The sequence below is a fragment of the Rattus norvegicus genome, chromosome 2 (assembly GCF_021556685.1).
Source record: "Rattus norvegicus strain SHRSP/BbbUtx chromosome 2, alternate assembly SHRSP_T2T, whole genome shotgun sequence".
NCBI lineage: Eukaryota > Metazoa > Chordata > Mammalia > Rodentia > Muridae > Rattus > Rattus norvegicus.
In genome coordinates this window covers 43,686,364-43,704,725 of record NC_141535.1, presented here as the reverse complement: position 1 = coordinate 43,704,725, position 18,362 = coordinate 43,686,364, and the positions used below count along the sequence as shown (strand labels likewise).

General features: G+C 42.7%; 1 protein-coding gene across 1 annotated transcript; it reads right to left on the bottom strand.

The window, feature by feature from the left end:
• Positions 1-3,012: 3,012 nt before the first annotated feature.
• On the bottom strand, positions 3,013-8,779 carry Plk2 (polo-like kinase 2). Its single transcript, NM_031821.2, has 14 exons — positions 8,391-8,779; positions 7,689-7,796; positions 7,426-7,542; positions 7,092-7,221; positions 6,839-6,926; positions 6,301-6,396; positions 5,991-6,189; positions 5,754-5,901; positions 5,357-5,454; positions 4,983-5,112; positions 4,508-4,748; positions 4,265-4,394; positions 3,942-4,052; positions 3,013-3,808 (listed from the first exon to the last, which is right to left on the bottom strand). The coding sequence occupies exons 1-14, from the start codon at positions 8,649-8,651 to the stop codon at positions 3,617-3,619; spliced, it is 2,049 nt and encodes a 682-aa protein (NP_114009.1). The 5' UTR covers positions 8,652-8,779; the 3' UTR covers positions 3,013-3,616.
• Between the last annotated feature and the right edge of the window lie 9,583 nt (positions 8,780-18,362).

Sequence of the window (18,362 nt, the reverse complement as noted above, 5' to 3'; positions counted from 1 at the left end):
TATCTCTAGCCATTGGAGTAGTAATGACTTTCAGTTGCTGCTAGTATCCAGGTTGCCTCCCTAACTCCTGCTGGGTGGTGGAGCTGTTCCAGTGTGTATATGCCCATGATCTCCATGAGATTCCTTCTGTTTGGACATTTTACAATTATCTCTGTTGTCCTGACTGGACCAGGCCTCATTGGGAAAGGAAGACAGAATAGGCAAGAAGCAAAAAGTCATTTGTTTTGCATCCTAGGTAATCAGGGGTCCTGCCATCATGTGCGTGGAAAACAGGAGGGGAACCGGAAGAAAATGACTATTTATTGAGCACCTCAGGTGTGTAAGTTGCTTTCTTAACACTAAATAAAGACCAATGTTCAGAGTCGGCTTTCTTATTAAAAAGCATGCTGTTTTTGAAAGGTCAGAACTGATTTTTAAGTTTTTCTTTTGGGAAAATGCTTGCTGCTCTACAGACTTGATACTATGCTAAGAAATACTTAGGGTAAATACTTAAGGGTCGAGGGGCCTAAAGCACATTACATGGTGAGTATGGGGTAACTTCAGCTAAGAGGCTGTCATGGCTTACCAATCATAGCTGAAGTTAGTTATTACTGTTCAGTAGGTTATTTTGTTTCTTAAAGATTTTTTTTTCCTCAGCTATGTTCTTCTAGGAGTCCTGATAACTAGTGGGAAAACATCTTTGGATCAAATACGCTCAGTAAGGACAAATGTTATTTTGGGAATATTTTGTGTCATTTCCGGTCTCTGTGCCTGGGATGGTTACTTGGTAATATTTTCTTCTTCTTCCGTGGCCATGACTGACCATCACTGTTGTGTTTTATGGAGATTCCATCTGCAGTTTAAAATAAAAAGGTTGCTGGGTGGATAGACAACAGAAATCAATTCGTAGGGTGTTCCCATTCCCCAGGGTATTACCCTACACCTTGTCACTCCCAAGTCACTCTGGAGAGACAGACACGATCATCCAACTGCTCTCTGAACCTGCATCTGTATCCCCATGTGACTCCGATTTACTGTTTAAACTCACCATACATCTCTCAGCATCACACTGTCCCTCTCAGGATCCTTTCCATTCCTGTCAATGCACATGCAGTAAGCCGTGTTTCCCCACTGTGTTACAAGACATAGCCTGTCACTGGCCTCCTTAAGTCTCCTGTCCTTTCTCACCTGGATCACTTTACTCGTCTCCTCACTGTTTGGGCTCCCCCCTCATTATTTTGGTCTTCATCTGTTTCTTCTATGATACCTGGATACATTTTGTAGATCTAATACATTACTTTCTTTTTTTTTTTTAAATATCAGTAAGCCAGGCCTGGTGTAATTCCAGCACTCCTGAGGAGGCTGAGGCAGGAGAACTATTACCAAGTTCCAGGCCAGAATGGATTTCGTATTGAGTTCCAAGACAACCTTAGCTTAAACAAACAAACAAACAAACAAACAAACAAACAAACAAACACCAACTAAACTCAAACAAGAAATATCTTTCAGTATACTATACTCGTATACTCGGGCTTTATGATGCAGCCTCAATGCATGGAGACGCATGAGGGATACATCAGCTGTCGCTTCTAACTTTCCACACTACAGTTTCCATGCATACTTCTCCTAGGAGCTCACTCTCTCAGTCTTTGGCTTCTTGTTCTAGATTATTTCACTTGCTTAAACCTCTTTGGCGTCTCTTGACTTTCAAAGCTATTTGGCTCTCAAATATTTTGTAACCGTTGCAGAGAGATTTCCCGTCTCTGGCAGAAAAGGCTGTTCTTCTGTCCTCGGTTATTGCAGCATCCAGTGCACACCTTCATCATAACATCACAGCACTTATAGGACTGAGGCTGAGCCACCGTCCGCCTTCGGGAGATTCCCTGCAGGGCAAGACCTAGGTTCACTGCACTCAAGGCCAGGCCCTGCACCTTGTCACACACACATACTCAGTAACTACAAGAATGGATAAATCTGTTCTAAAACCTTAAAGTAACATGCAGTGTTCCAATGTCAAACTCAAAAGGATTTTTTTGTTCACTATTTTAACTCTATTGCTTGTTCTCTGCTCATAAAGTCAGATTCAAGTTGTACACACCTGTTAGTCTTGCTCAGCCATCACTAAAAGTCATTAAAATATAAATTTTGATGCATAGACACCTCAAAGCAATAGAAGGTGGTTGAGGACTCAGGATATCCATAGCAGTTTCTGAAATGTGACTTTCGCTAAGAGTGCGCGAGGTGCAGAATCTACTTTTAGGTAAATGTAACATATAACTTCCCAATCGCAATGTAAACAGCTCTAGAATAAGATGCTGTCCTTTCCCAGGATAGCATCTTGTAGCATGATTACAGCTGAACGAGTTTTATTAGGGTCATGTGTAGGCCACTGTATGCTTGGAGTAGTAGGATAAGTAGTGTAATTCTATACTTTTCACCGAAAGGAAAACCTTGTCAGATTTGCTTCCTCAATAGCTTAGTTTAAAAGATGCGCCCATATCATAATTTGGTTCACATATCTTTTCCACCTCTGTGCACTGGACGGGAAACAGTGAGTTATTAGCAAAGTGTTTCTTACTACTAGATTAGGAAGCTTAATTGCCAGAGGCACTGGAAGTGTTTAGGCAGCCTTAAAGCTGAGCGATGCGTGCACCAGAACACACAGTTTTGCCCACATTAAGGGAAACCTCCTGAACCTGCTCCTTTAGGGAGGTCTGTTTGCACAAGACTATTCTGATTTTTGCCTCAAAGTTAAATGACTCTTGAAGAGCTGTTTTTGAAACAAAGTGGTTTGGAATTCAGCAAGGGTGCAATTATTTAGGTGGAGGGGTTGTAAAAAGTGACACAGTTTTATACTCTTCTCAAGTTAGAGCCACTCGAAAGGTCCATAATTATAACTATGGCATTCAAGACCGATTTCCTAGAAGTGTCACTAGGAAAAGTAAAGTTTCTAGTTCATGTGTTCGATATCATGCTGACGTGCCAAGCTTCGATGGTGCGGTGCTATGCAGGAGTAAGGACAGGAGACCACTGTTTCTATTTCATACTCTTTATTGCCAAGAGTTCAAAATGGTCAACATAAAAAAAAAGACATCTTGATAATAAATACTGCTCTTGGGGCTGTAATAAATAAAAAGTTTATTAACAAGGAATGCACTTTTCCAGCCACAAGTGTATTCAAAAATAACCAAAAAAAAAAAATATGTATGGCCATAGTTCACAGTTAAGCAGCCAAACAAAAGCTGCTCTGATTGTAGCCTTTCAACAGCGAGGGAGCTTCCTCCCTTCTCCCTCCCCTTCAGGAAGTTTATTCACAGTTCCAAGTCTTCCAACTGAAAACACTCTCCACAGAGAGAACTTCAGAGTCAATGCGTCTGTCTGCAAAATTGTCCGATAAACTTTGTAAAGACAGGTATCTCAAGGAAAACTGTACTTGGCTCCACACTTAAGATTGCCCAAAGTCAACTGTCCACCTTAGGCTGGTCTGGTTCCAGCAGTCCAGCAGGCCACAGACGACTCGTATTCGTACCAGCACCTGTCCGATTTCTCTAGCATGCTCCGTTATCCCTCCACTGGCTTCCCTGTTGATCTCACAGTGGAAAAGAGCCCCCACGAGGTCCGCTCTAAAAGAGGTTTTTCAGTTACATCTCTGCAAGAGCATGTTCAGGGCGTATTCCATTCGATGTTTCAATTCTAGCGAACAGCCAGACATCAACAGGGTCGTCAGTCTGAAAGTTGTAGATATCCTGTCTTCGTTGATGTATGTGAGAAGGTATTCTTCATTTTGGTTACAGATAATTATCTTTGTATGATCGTGGTAGAAATTCACCTTTAAAAACATAGACATAGACATTAGAGCTTGCTAAATAAGAAGTAATAAAGGTTCTGCCAAGAAAGTAAAGTGGCTAGGTAGAAAAAGATTTCGGGACCTAGACATGTAGGTCCACAGAAGGCTTGGTTACCTGAAATGTGCCGTCATTGAAGAGCATCATTAAGGCTTTATCAGACTTTAACCACTGAAGGAGGTAGAGCCGAGGTCTTCGAATGTCAGTAACACTAGGGAGATCGCCACCCTGGAAGAAGTCAGGAGAGGGTTAATGCCTCAAACTTAAGCCTCAGAACGGCCTCAAGCCTCAAGATTCCTGACCTTGCCTCAAAGAGTTTCTGACTCTGCACTGCAATCTAAGGTAAGGCATGAGAATCTAAATAAAATCAACTCCGAAGGGATGCAGATGCTACTAGTTCTAGACTGCTTCCCACCTCTCTACTGAGTCATGGTACTTACATCCATGAGGTTCTCCTCCATGTAGTGGGAAAAGTATTTCAGCACCGTCACTTGACTAATAAATTGTTCGGGGGCATCTGTTGCTGGGAAAACAGAGCATTGGCCAAGTTCCGCATAATAGTGAACTGTCCTAGAAATCGGGAGGGAGAGAAAAGAAAGATTAGAAGCAATTCATCACTGTTTCCAGATTTCCTTCGCACAACAGCAGAGAACTGGTAGGCTGGGCTAATCGGACACACTTACTTTTTGTCTGGAAGGAGGCTCATGTGAGCGCCGTTGTTGAAAAGGACTCCAACAGTGTGGTCTGAGAGCTGGTATCCAAAGCCGTATTTGTTGGAGTAGTCGACCCATTTGGTGACCCACTGAAAGGACGTGCTCAACTGCTCTTTGGGAATACAGTCAGCTTCAGGCATGTTTTCTAGACACCCTCGAAGGACTCTTGCCACTGTGTCTGCAACACTTCCCATGGTGCTATCCTCAAGGCCTACAAAGTCACAGAAACGGAAATGACAACATTGTTTATAACATTATACCCCAGGATCAGGAAATGCTGTTTCCCTCCACTAATTTGAATGGCAGAGAAATAGAAATCATGGTTACTCAATGTCTTTCCTCTAATTCTATAATTTTATTTCTATGTTAAATTAGATTACGGAATTGACTCGGGTTACTCAGCCCTAGTTTATGGTTTATTTAAAGTATGGTTCTGAGCACTTACATTCACTGCTGCTGCTGCAGCTGCCCAGCGTCCCTCTAACTATCATCCGGATTGCATCTCCAATCTGCTGTTTGTTTTCCACTGCGGATGTCCCAGATTTGGCAAAGGTAGTTGGAGGAGGCTGGAGCTCCTTGAAGGGAAGAGAAGAGCCATACAGTGAGTCAAGGGGCTAGGTCTATCTATATTTGAAATTTCAGGTTCACCTAAAATTATAATAATTACTGGGAAAGCTTATCAAAGAGCAATGGATATAAGCCAGAGAAGTCAGCTGCGGTATCCTGACTTAGAAGCATTGCCTCAGCCCTAATAAACACCAAAATGCTGGCTGTCCAAGACTGGAAATGACCGTTTCATTCTGAGCCTCCCCAACATACCTCATCTGTTCTGTGTTTGCTGGGTTGCTGGGTTATCGATGTTTTCTTCAAATCATGCCGAAGCTTGTAGATGTCTTCATCTTCCTTAGACACTTTATCTGTAAGTCAAGGGAAAGAATCGGGCATGTTAATTTATCTCAACAAGGGTGGAACAGAGTTAGGGCTATGTCACCAGTGGCCTCAGCTGCACCTATGCAGGCAGCACACGTCAGTGTTTACATAAACGAAAGCTATCAATTAATTCTGTTGTATAGTTACTTGGCTATTAGTGTCTCGGAGGTCAGCAGTACACAAATATGATGGAGAAATTACCCTAAAGGTAAAGTCTCTACTCAGTCACATCAGACTTAAGGGTGATCTAGGGTATGGAAAAGGAGGAGGGGGTCTGGAAACTTACTGTGTGTGTCATTATATCTTGCTTTGTCCTTTTTGCCACCAAAAAGAGCGGCAGCAGCTTTCTTAAAGAAATTCTTAGCTGGGCTTGACAAGTGGAAGTCTGGAACTGTGTGGCAACAGCTAGAAGAGAGTCTGTCTGGAGTGAAGCCCTGTGGAACCAGAAGAGACAGTCAGAAACCTCTCCAGCAACCAGGGCAATGGCACGCAATTTTAAAGAAAGGCCAAAGAGTGTGCTGACCTGCAGAAAGAAGTCATGCCGAATGATGTCATCCAAACTGGGGCGGTCCTCTGGGTTTTTGGACAGCATGCTGGCTATCAAGTGCTTGGCGGGGGCCAGTAATGAAGACGGCATTGTATATCTTGCTTCTCTTATGCACCTGTACGTTTCTTTCAGATTTGTTGTTTCGAATGGAGGTCTTCCTAGCAGCATTGTATACCTGGATACACAGAAACATGTCTTCAGAAATGGTCAAGAAGGAACTCTTTGAGCAATCACCACTGAGTCAGATTTGCTATTTTCTTTTAGGCATTCTGGTGCATTTACTTACATTACACAGCCTAAGGCCCAGATGTCTGATTCACAGCCATGTCCTTGTTTGTTGAGGACTTCAGGGGAGAGATAATTTGGGGTTCCACATATTGTTCTGAGAAGACAGAATATAGCACAATCTCGTTAGGAACTATGACTTTAATTAAACTTGTTCCACCGGGGATGACTCAGTGGGAAATGAAACTTGAAATTCTTTGCTCAATTTCTACTTAACTATTTTTTTTTAGTGCTTTTATTTGACCCCAAGCTTCTTTTGGTTCTGTGTACAATTTTCTCAGCCCATATGACAGAGTGTTTTTAACCAAATGAGACCAGATAGTGTGTGTGTGTGTGTATCAGACAAACTTAAGCATTTATTTTATTGATTGCCTTAATAATCAATTCAGAGGTGTAAGTTACCTAACACAGAGTGGACATTGGCTCCTTTTCAATAACACTGCTGTGGTGTGCAGACTGTGGTGTGAACTTACTTTCTGTGAACTAATAATAGGGGTGTATTTGGTCTCCACAAAACCCAGGCAGGACATGACTCTCACCTCCTTCTGTGTTCCAAAGGTTCCAGTCTGGCAGCCAAGCCGAAGTCTCCAACCTTCAGCTCCATGGCCTCATTAATAAAAAAGTTCCCTAGAAGGTAAACAAAACCAAGTGTGAACTCCCTTGGAGGCCTGCATCATCCACACTGTCCACCGAAGGCACCCAGATCCCAGTTTGCAACACTAAAAAGCCCAGAGACTGGAAAGCCCTACCAGTCTCTAGCCCCTCCCCCAGCTGCTGCAGCAAAAGGCTTACCTAGCTTGAGATCCCTATGCAAGATTTCTTGTTCGTGAAGATACTTGAGTCCCGACACAATCTGCCTGAGGTAGTATCGGACTTCTGGCTCTGTCAACACCTTTCTTGCTTTCAAGATATGAGCCATGGACTAGGAAGAGAAAGGGGGAAGGGTAAGGGAGAATTTGTCAAATGAAGTTACGTAGATCAAGCTTCCCTTTGCTGGACTAGTGATGCAGGCTCATATTGTGGGAGAATAATTAACTGTCACGGCTAAAACCGCAGATAGAATGTAATGCAAATACCACCCGGGCTTTCTGTTAGCAAGCGCACTGACCCAGGAGTTAACACTCACCCTTCTACTGCAGTACTCCAAGAGGATGTAAATGTTTTCTTTGTCTTCAAAGTAGTGGTAAAACTGCACTACATGCTTATGGTGCAGGATTCTGTGAAGCTCAATTTCTTTGTCGATCTAAGGAAAAAAAAAGCAAGATAAGGCTTATTAGCCTCTCGTCTTGTCTGGAGAGACAGTGCTTACACATTCAGAAGACATTTTTCTAACAGGGTAGGGCCATCCCTGCACACAAAGAAAATACTTTACTCAACAGTCATACGCACCTTTTCCCTTTGATGAGGTTTAGCTACTCTGCTGTGAGGGATAATTTTTGCAGCGTAGACTTTGTTGTTTGTCAGATCTGTCATTTCGTAACACTTTGCAAATCCACCCTGGGAGGAAACAAAGGCGAGATGGAATTGAGCATGACAAAAAGAAAAAAGAAAAAAAAAAAGAAAAAAGAAAAAAAAAAACCCGAAGGACCAACGTTTAAAATAAGTGATTATCAAGAAAAAAAATGGGGGGCGGGAGCAAAAAATTGAGGAACAGAGAGGGTGGGCAGAGCGAAACAATCTGCTTTGTAAAATGGTTTTTCAGGAAGGGAAAGGCATTCCTGGAAACCAGTCCAGTTTTCTCGTTTCCCCTTTACAACGAACTCTAAGGAGAAGGGAATGGAAGGGAGAAAGGGTGGAAAAATGCCCTCTGAAGAAATTTGACAGGCTAGCTCCCCCGGGATCAGGTAGTGAGAGCCCGGGTCAAGGTAGAACGTCCTGAGTCCTCCTTCGTAGACTGGGAGGAAAACAGACTGAGGATGCACACCGGATCCCCAGCGCTCAGAAGCCCAGGAGGGCAGGAGTGGGACCTATGTCGCTCAGGGAACTAGACAGCTGAAGGAGCGAGAAAAGCGGGCGCTGAGTCCCGGCTCGCTCAGCTTGCCCGGGCAGCCCGCCCTCCCGCCCCGCAGCCTGGCGCCCGCGGCTCCTCACCTTGCCCAGCACTTTGCCCCGGCAGTAGCGCTTCCCCGTCGTGGGGTCGACTATAATCCGCGAGATCTCGGGTCCGGAGTGAGAATGGTGATGATGGTGGTGTGGGGCCGCCGGGGTCACCTGGGCTTGGGACTGCCCGTCTTCAGAAGGCTGCTGCGGTCGCTTCTTCTTTGAGTCCCCGCCGCAAGCTTTGCCCAGCGCCTGCTCGCACATCTTGGTGCCGGCGGCCGGCTGGTAGGTGATAGTCCGCAGGAGCTCCATCGTTGCCTCGCTACCCGACACTACCTACTGCCACCTCCGAGGCGCGGACACGCGTCCGGTCTAGCCCTGTCCCTCGAGCCCCAATCGCTCTCCCTACTCTCTAGTCCGACGTCCGGCTCCTCTTCTGCGAGCGAGAGCCAGCAGCGAAGCTTTAAATACGCGCCTGCTGGGTGGGGCGGGGCCTCGTGACGTCACGAAGAGGGCTCCACCCACCCGCCCTGGAGTGCGCACTGTGGATAGATGCCGGGTAGCTGCGTGGCTATCGCGGGCTTTGGCCTGGCCTGGAGGCGGCGGTACGCAAAGCTCCCGCGTTTCGTCGAGTGCCCTTACTTTGGACGTAGAAAACAGAAACTCAAGGGCGAACGCCCTGTCTCGGTTCTGGCCCGGTGGGGATGCGGGGTAGCAGCCAGGCGAGAGGCAAGGTTGGCACTGCCCTCCTGACAGCCGTGCAACCCGACACGGGTGTCATCCAGCGAGCCACTCGTGGCTGCACAGGGAGACACGAAGCGCTTGGGGACCTCGGCCACCTCCACCTAGACTCCAGTCTAGGACCCCGTGGACGGGGAGGCTCAGTGGCTGGCCCCGCGGAACCCGGCACCAGGCAGACTCAGAGCAGCTGAGGAACGAGGTGCAATCCTGGTCGTAGATCCGGGTGACCTGCTGTGGCGTGGGAAGTATCTGAGCTCCCTGCAGCCTCTTCCTTTCGCCTGATAAGTGACCCCTGTCAGAGGCCAGGCTCTTAACCTTGGAGAGGAGCGAGGACTTGACGCCCGGCGAAGGTTTGGTACGCAACAAGTCTAAGCAAGATCGCCATCCTGTGGAATTTTTCAGAAAAACGATTAACGGTCTGAGTGGGCCGAGGTTCGTTAGCAGCAACTTGAGCTTCAACAGTAACGCTAAAAGTGTTCTGTTGCTAATTATGATTTTACAGTTGAAGTCATCTATGACTTCTTGTTCCAACTAGGTGATTCAGATTGCGTGGATCTCATGTCACTAAGCGATGTCACCGCCCTGGTACAGAGTCAATCCAAGGTCCCACTGTGGGGTAAAGCAGAAAATGAAGGCAGCTGAGCTAAAGTGTGGCTGTCAACAAGCTCGATTTTACTGTTCATTTCTAATAACTCAGAGACTTATCCTTCTTCTTTCTTCCAACGGCAGTGGTGCCAGCGCTTCTGGAGTACTGTTCACTGGGGAATTAAACTCTGGTAGCTATTTCGAAATGTCTCTATCATCTTAATACAATCCCGAATCAGAAATACGGCCATATTAGAGGAGGGAAAAATATTTTCCTTCTACCCTTCTAAATTATCGCTGTGGTTCCTCAAACAGGGCAGAGTAAGTGCAGAAACATAAGCTTATTCCTTCACAGCGAAACGAGTCCCCTCCGACGTGGCTTGGAATTGAGCTTTGAATGCCATCGGAGGCAAAACACGAGTGTGGGGAAAGACAGGAAAGGAAGAAAATAACCAGGGAGTAAATAACCTAGACCTTTGTTACTGTTTTTCACCGAGAAGATTGTTACTTAGAATCATTGTTTTTGTCTAGTTCGGGGGACTTTCTCAGGACTCGAGACTTCTTTTAATAAATGTGATTTTTTTTTTCCTTACAAAAGAGCAGTGCGCCATTTTCAGGTCTTCCGTGTTTACCCACCTTTGAATTCACTTCAAACATCCTGACTCAGCAATATATTGAGGGTGACCTATTCTAGTTTCCCGCGGGCATATTTTGAAGTGACATAGTCTAGTCTACAACTTTCCCATCTTACAGGTTAAGAAACTTGGTCCTAGACAATTTAAATAGCTATTATCAATACATTTTTCCTAGAGCCATGAGGTTTTGTTAAGCCAACTACATGCCCACCTGTTGTCTCAGTTGACAGTTTGTAAGCAGTTACTTTGCACAGGCTTCCTGTCTTCCAAAAATACACAGGCCTTTAATAAAATACCAAGGCTGAGTCCTTGCCAACTGGGAAAGAATGACACATAGACTTCCAAGTAAGGGTAAATGGGGTTTCCTCCAGACCACTATCAAACATAGGTAAATCTAGTCTTAACAGTTAAAACGACATTCACCTCAGGTACTCCAAAAACTATCCAAGCACGCTTCCTTAACATTGCAGAGTGGACAAGGCAAGATACTCTCTGTCTTAGTGCTTTAGCTCACTGCAAGCCCGGGCATGTTGTTCACAAAGGATAGGAGACTTTAACCCAAGATTATCCCAGGTTTGAATAATAGGGAGGCGGGGCTGGAAGTGGAGAAGCAGAATTACACAACTCCCCTGCTTTATTCATAAACTTGGCTATGACCTTTGTTCCCCAGCCTGGACGAAACCGTTGGATAGGCCTCCTGGTTGAAGAAGACCACCTTACTTTCCCAGAGAGAGTTTTGCTCTAATGTGTGTGTTTGTGTGTGTATGTGTGTGTGTCTTACAATTCAAGGACTGAAAGAACAATTAAGACTTTTTTTAATTTCAATTTTGTGTCATACACTATTACATATTTTTCTGGGGATGCTATAGTATTAGACTGTTGAACATACCATGTGAAATTCAGTTCTACCAAAAATACACAGGCATTTAATAAAACACCAATGCTGAGTCCTTGCCAACTGGGAAAAAATGATTTTCTTTATGGTAGTGCCATCGTGTGGACAGACTTGAAACTGTAGTCCATACAACACAAAGCTACTCCCCACTGGTCATAAACCTCTAATTACAAAGCATTTCTCTGTAGATCTTTCTCTGGAGTTTTGGGGCCAAAATCCCAATGGGGCTTTTGGTGAGAAGCTGACAAACTAACTTCTATCATCTTTCAAGAGATCAGAAAATAGCAAAATCACCTTTAAGCAAGAAGAAAGGATGACCTTTCTTTTGCATATGTTGGGCCTTACAATGAGTTTGTAGCAAGTAAGCTGCTAAGATAGGCAAATTTACCAAAGGGACATAATGATCAAAAGAATGGTAAATGTCAGGGTTGGGGATTTAGCTCAGTGGTAGAGCGCTTGCCTAGCATACACAAGGTCCTGGGTTCAGTCCCCAACTCCGAAAGAAAAAAAAAAGTAAATGTCATCTACAGGTAACTTGTGTGAGTGTGTGTGTGTGAAATTGAGGTACATTAGTGAGGAATAAGACTGTAGTATAGGTTACTAGAGATTAGAATCAACAAAAGAACTATTTCATTCTGCCATCAGATTCCTATGTCAAGGAATCCTAGTCAGAAGAAGCAGTGGGAGAAGGGATCCCAAAATAGAGCCCACTGTTCCTTAAAGAAACCAAACAAAGAGTCAGGGAGAAGCAGAAAAGAATTTTGTTCATTGTAGCCTTACTGGGGAGGACCAGGGATTCAAACATCCTTTGTCCCGTCTTTGAGATTCTGACAAGAGCTTCAGTGTTACACATGGGAAGGAGAGAAGCAGAAGTATCCCTCATCAGATAGTTTTGATCAGAGATTTGGTTGATCAACAGCTCCAGATCTGGGGATGAGAAAGATGAGGTTCCTAGGTGGCTTCAGGTTTTCTCCCCAACAGGATCATCCATCTGACTTGTTGCTCCTGGAGTTCTGAGTGACGGCAGGAGAAGACGACTCAGAGGAAAGGTCAAGGTCCACAGGGACTTCTTTAGGTTTAGGACAACCAATGGCTGGTGACTTCCAAGTGCCACTTTGGTAATCTAGGGGAGGACAATGAAGCTAGCAGCTGACGATCTATCGAGTACTGCATCCGTTCCTGTAAATTTTTAATGTTTCTTGTGCGAATCAGTATCGATAAGACTCTACTTCAAAAGTTTAAGATAGCAAAGGAGACAGAGGAGGGCAGAGCTCCCACCAAGCTTCTCACCCTGTTTCTAGTTCCCTCTGTATCTGAGGAAGGGTCCGCATGTCACAAACAGCAGAGCTTTTGAACTTCTGGTGAAGTTAAACCCCTAGAGCCCCCAATGTACCACAGTCTGGGTATTTTAACTGTTTTTCTTCCATTTTGAGACACCAGTAACCCACGGTCAAAGTTGTTGGCTGTCGGTCTCTTCAGACACCTCCCTTAATTTGCATATGACTACTCCTCCCGGTGTTTCCTACCTGGTGGCTCTCCAATGCACACATGTCCCTTGCTCTAATCATATTCGATTTTACAGGGACAGAGGCCAGATTATGACCCAAGTCACTGTATCGCTCACCCTTAATTATCTCTACTGCCAAATATTACATACTGTGGTACTAGGGATTAGAGATCTTATGTATTTGGGAGGGCTTCCTACAAAACAGCCTTTTCTTGTACCTGTGAGGGAATGTCTGGTTTAGGTTTGCATCTGAACAGACCTGTGAAGGATTATAAAGAATGAATTCTTCGAAGTTGGAAGACCCATCTTAACTGTGGGCAGTATCATTCCGTGGACTGGGCTCCTGGACTGATTACAAAGGAGAATGGGCACTGAGAACTAACATCCTTCTTGATGCCTGACTACAGAGTGTGTGACCAGTCCTCTCAAGTGGCTGCAGCCACATCTTTCCTGCCATGAGGAATAATACCCCTGAACTGTGAGCCAAAATGAACCCTTCTTTCCTTGATTGGCTTTGCTTAGATATTTTGTCACAGCAACCAAACAACTAATACAAATCATGGTTTATTTTGTTTTTTGGGTTTTTTGTTTGATTGTTTGTTTTTAAACTATAAATGGGACTGGAGAGATGGCTCAGTGGTTAAGAGCACTGACTGTTCTTCCAGAGGTCCTGAGTTCAAATCCCAGCAACCACATGGTGGCTCACAACCATCTGTAATGGGATCTGATGCCCTCTGCTGGCACCCAGATGCACACGCAGAGAGAACACGCTTATACATAAACTAATCTTTTATTTTTTTTTAAATCGACAAATATAGTAAAGACTCACAAAAGAGCAAAACAGTATTAATGGGGACTATGGACAGTAGCTTCTGAGTGCAAGGAAGAGAAAGAATTAAGCAGTATGAAGACGGTGCTATACCAGAAGATTGCCAACTAGGACTGAGTTGAGAACTTTGATTCAGTGGTTCAGATGTGGTGTAGGCTGTATCAGTCAATAAGAGGTGAGTGACCTGCCTGCCAGCCAAACTGCCCCACTTCCTAGATTCAGTTCCCAAGACCAACTCTATCACACCCCTCCCCCAGTTCCACCAGATGGCTTCCCCCATGATCAGCCCCCTGCTCCCAATTCTGGCAAACTCCAGCTGCTCAGGTACAGATTATGTCAGCCAAAAGAACAGAGAATCCTTACTGTACCAAAGGTCAAGCAAGTTGCCAGAAGTCATGTCTCCAGCCTTGTCAGAGACTCTAATGGATCAAAGGTAAAGAAGGCTGCCAAAAATCCAGGTCACAAAGTCCAGAAGACCAAAGAAAAAAAAACAGAAAACAAGGAACAAAATACCCACACACCAAAAACATGAGTACCTAGAATACTTATCCTAAACCCAAATGCCTGAACGCCCAGTGTAAGAACATCAGAACATCAGAGTGTGACTCCATCAGAGCTCAGCTATTCTATTATAGCAAGACCTGCACATTCCAGTGCATTGTAGCACAAGAAAACAACGTTAAAACCAACCCTGTGACAATAACAGTGTTCTTTAAAGAAGATATGGGGAAAAGGGCCCTTAAAGAAATCAAGGAAAAGACACACAAAAAAATGAAGGAAATCAATAAATACCTTAAAGAATTCCAAGAAAAAAATAGGTGAAGGATTATTCAAGACCCCAAAAGTGAGATAGATGCAGTAAAGACAACACAGACAGAGGGAATTCTGGAAACAAAATCTAGGGAAGTAAACAGGTCCTACAGATGTAAGCATCACCAACAGAATACAAGAGATAAAGAAAGAATCTCAGGAACTGTAGATATGATCGAATAGATTCATTGCTCAAAAAACTGTTACATCTGAAAATGTTTCAAACACAAATCATACAGAAAATCTTGAATGCTATGAAAATAATATGAATAGGAAAAGAAGATTCCCAGATCAAATGCCCAGAAAAAAACAGAAGAAAATTGCACCAACCTAAAGAAAAAGATGCTTATAAATGTATAAGAAGTTTACAGAACACCAAATAGATTGGACCAGAAAAGAAAATCCTCCCAGTCACATAACAATCAGAATATTAAATGTACAGAGCAAAGAATTTCAAAAGCAGCAAGGGAAAAGGGCCAGGTAACAAACAAAGGCAGAACTATTGGAATTACACCTGACTTCTCAACAGAGACATATAATCAGTCACAAAGCAAGTTTCAAACAGAGACATCTCACAAAACCAGAAGGGCCTGGACTGATGTCTTGCAGACTCTAAAAGGCAACAGATATCAGCCCAAACTGTTATACCCAGCAAAACTGTAGATCACAAATAGAGAAAATAAGATATTTCATGATGAAACCAAATTTAAATATCTATCCACAAATACACCCATACAGAAGATATTAGAAAATTCCAACCCAAGGAGGATAACTACACCCAAGAAAACGTGGAAAATAATTCCACACCAGCAAGACCAAAGATAAGCAAACACACACACACACACACACACACACACACACACACACACACACACACACACACTACCAACTACATCGTCAAAATATCAAGACTTAACAATCATTGGTCATTAATATTTCTCAACATCAATGGACCTAATTCTCTAATAAAAAGACACAGGCTAACAATGAATGCAAACACAGGATCCATCATCTGCTGCACATAAAAAAACACACCTTAGCAACAAAAATAGACATTACTTCAGAGTAAAGGGCTGGAAAAGGATTTTTCAACAAATGGACCCAAGAAGCAAGCTGGTGTAGCCAATTCTAATATCCAATAAAATAAATTTTCAACAAAAATTAATCAAAAACAGAGAAGGACACTTCATACTCATTAAAGGAAAAATCCACCAAAATGACATCTCAGTTCTGAATGTCTATGCCCCAAATGCACCGGCATTCCTTAAAGAAACATTACTAAAGCTCAAATCACACACCATAACCCATACTTCAAACAGCCCACTCTCACCAATGGATAGGGCATTAAAAGAAGTAAGAAACATTATGATTCAAATCTACCTAACAGATATCTATAGAAGATTTCACCCAAATATCCAAACACAATATAATGTACCTTCTTCTCAGCACTTCATGGATCCTTCTACAAAACTGACCATACACTCACAAATCCCCCAGGATCTTATCACAACACCATTGGTTAAACCTGAAGCTCAATAACAGCAGAAAGGATGGAAAGCCTACCAATGTATGGCAACTGAAAACTCTCTACTCAATAAACACTGGGTCAAGGAGAAAATAAAGAAAGAATATAAAGACTTTCTAGAATTCAATGAAAATGAATGCACAGCATACCCCAACTTATGGGACACAATGAAAGCAGTGCTAAGAGGAAAATTTATAGCACTAAAAACCTTCATAAAGAAATTGGAGAGACCTCATACTAGTAACTTAACAGCACACCTGAAAGCTCTAGAACAAAAAGAAGCAAACACACCCAAGAGGAGTAGACAGCAGGAAATAGTCAAACTTGGAGCTAAAATCAGTAAATTAGAAACAAAGAAATCAATAATCAATGAAACAGTGAAACCGAAAACTTGTTCTTTGAGAAAATCAACAAGATAGAGAAACCCTTAGCCAAACTAACAAGAGGAGATAGAATATCCAAATTAACAAAATCAGAAATGAAAAAGAAGACATAATAAAAAAAAAAAAAGCCCAGGAAATCCAAATAATCATTAGGCCTTTCTTCAAAAGCCTGTAATCCACAAAATCTGAAAATCTAAGAGAAATGGGCCATTTTAAAGATAGATACCAGTTACCAAAGTTAAACCAAGATCAGATAAACCCCTACAGACTTTCAAAGAAGAGGTAATAACAATACTCCTCAAACTATTCCAGCAAATAGAAACACTGCCAAACTCATGCTATGAGGTCACAGTTGCTCTGATACCTAAAGGGCACAAAGACTCAAAAAAAGGAGAAGAATTTCAGACCAATTTCACTTATGAACATTGGTGCAAAACTACTCCATAAAATACTTGCAAACCAAATCCAAGAAGATATAAAAAAAAATATCCACCATGATCAAGTAGGCTTCATCACAAACAGGAAGGTGTGGTTCAACATATAGAAATCCATCAGCATAGTCTATCATATAAACAAAATGAAAGAAAAGATATGATCATCCCATTAGATGCTTAAAAGGCCTTTTGACAAAAATTCAACATCCTTTCATGATAAAGTCTTGGAGAAGACAGGGATACAGGGCACATACCTAAACACCATAAAGACGACATACAACAAGCCAATAGCCAACATGAAATTAAATGGAGAGAAACTCAAGGACAAGACAAGGTTTTCCACTCCCTCCATGTCCATTCCACATAGTTCTCAAGGTTTTATCTAAAGCAGGAAGAAAACTAAAGGAAATTGAGGGGTTACAAGTTGGAAGGAAAGAAGTCAAACTAAAGCTATTTGCAGATGATATAATAATATACATAAGTGAGCCCAGAAATTCTACCGGGGATTCCTACAACTGATAAACATGTTCATCAGAGTGGCTCGATACAAAATTAACTCAAAAATATCAGTAGCCCTCTTTTATACACAAACGATATATGGCTTGAGAAAGAAATTAGGGAAACAACACCCTTCACAAAGAATACAAAATATCTTGGTGTAACTCTAACAAAGCAAATGAAAGACCCATACGACAAGACTCCATGTCTCTGAAGAAAGAAACTGGAGAAGATATCAAAAGATTGAAAGACAACATGTGCTTGTGAGTTAGTAAAAGCAGTCTACAGATTAAATGCAATTCCCATCAGATTCCAGCATGTTTCTTTATAGACCTTAGAAGAATACTCAACTTTATATGGAAAAACAAAAGCCTGGTATAGATCAAACAATCCTGTACAATAAAGGAACTTCTGGAGATATCACCACCCCTGACTTTAAGCTGTACTATAGAGCATAGTTATAAAAACTGCATGGTACTGGCATAAAAATAAACATGTTTCTCAACGGAATAGAACCAAGGACTCAGATGTAAATCCGCACTCCTAGGGACACTTGATTTTTGAAAAAGAAGCCAAAAACATGCCATGGGGGAAATTAGCATCTTCAACAAATGATGCTGGTTCAACTGGATGCCAGAAAGTAGGATGCAAATAAATCCATGACCAGCATCCTGCACAAGTCCAAGTGGATCAAAGAACTCAACATAAAACCAGATACACTGAAATGATAAAAGAGAAGTTTGGAAACAGTCTTGAAGTCGTTGGCACAGGAGACTACTTCTTCAATGGAGCACCAACTGGGAAGATATTAGCAGGAGTAGTTATCAATGGGACCTCATGAAACTGGACAGCCTTGGTTAGGTAAAGGACACCATTAAAAGGACCAAATGTCACTCTACAGAATGCGGACAGATCTTCACCTGCACCACATCTGACAGAGGGCCGATATCTAAAATATGTAAAGAACTCATGAAAATAGACATCAACAAACCAATCATACAATTTACAAATGGGATATGGACATAGAGAATTCTCAACAGAGAAATCTCTAATGGCTAAGAAATACCTTTAAAATATTCATTATCCTTAGCCATCAGGGAAATGCAAATCAAAAGATTCTAAGAGTCCATCTTAGCCCTGTCAGGCTGGCTAAGATCAAAGACACAAGTGACAGCTCATGC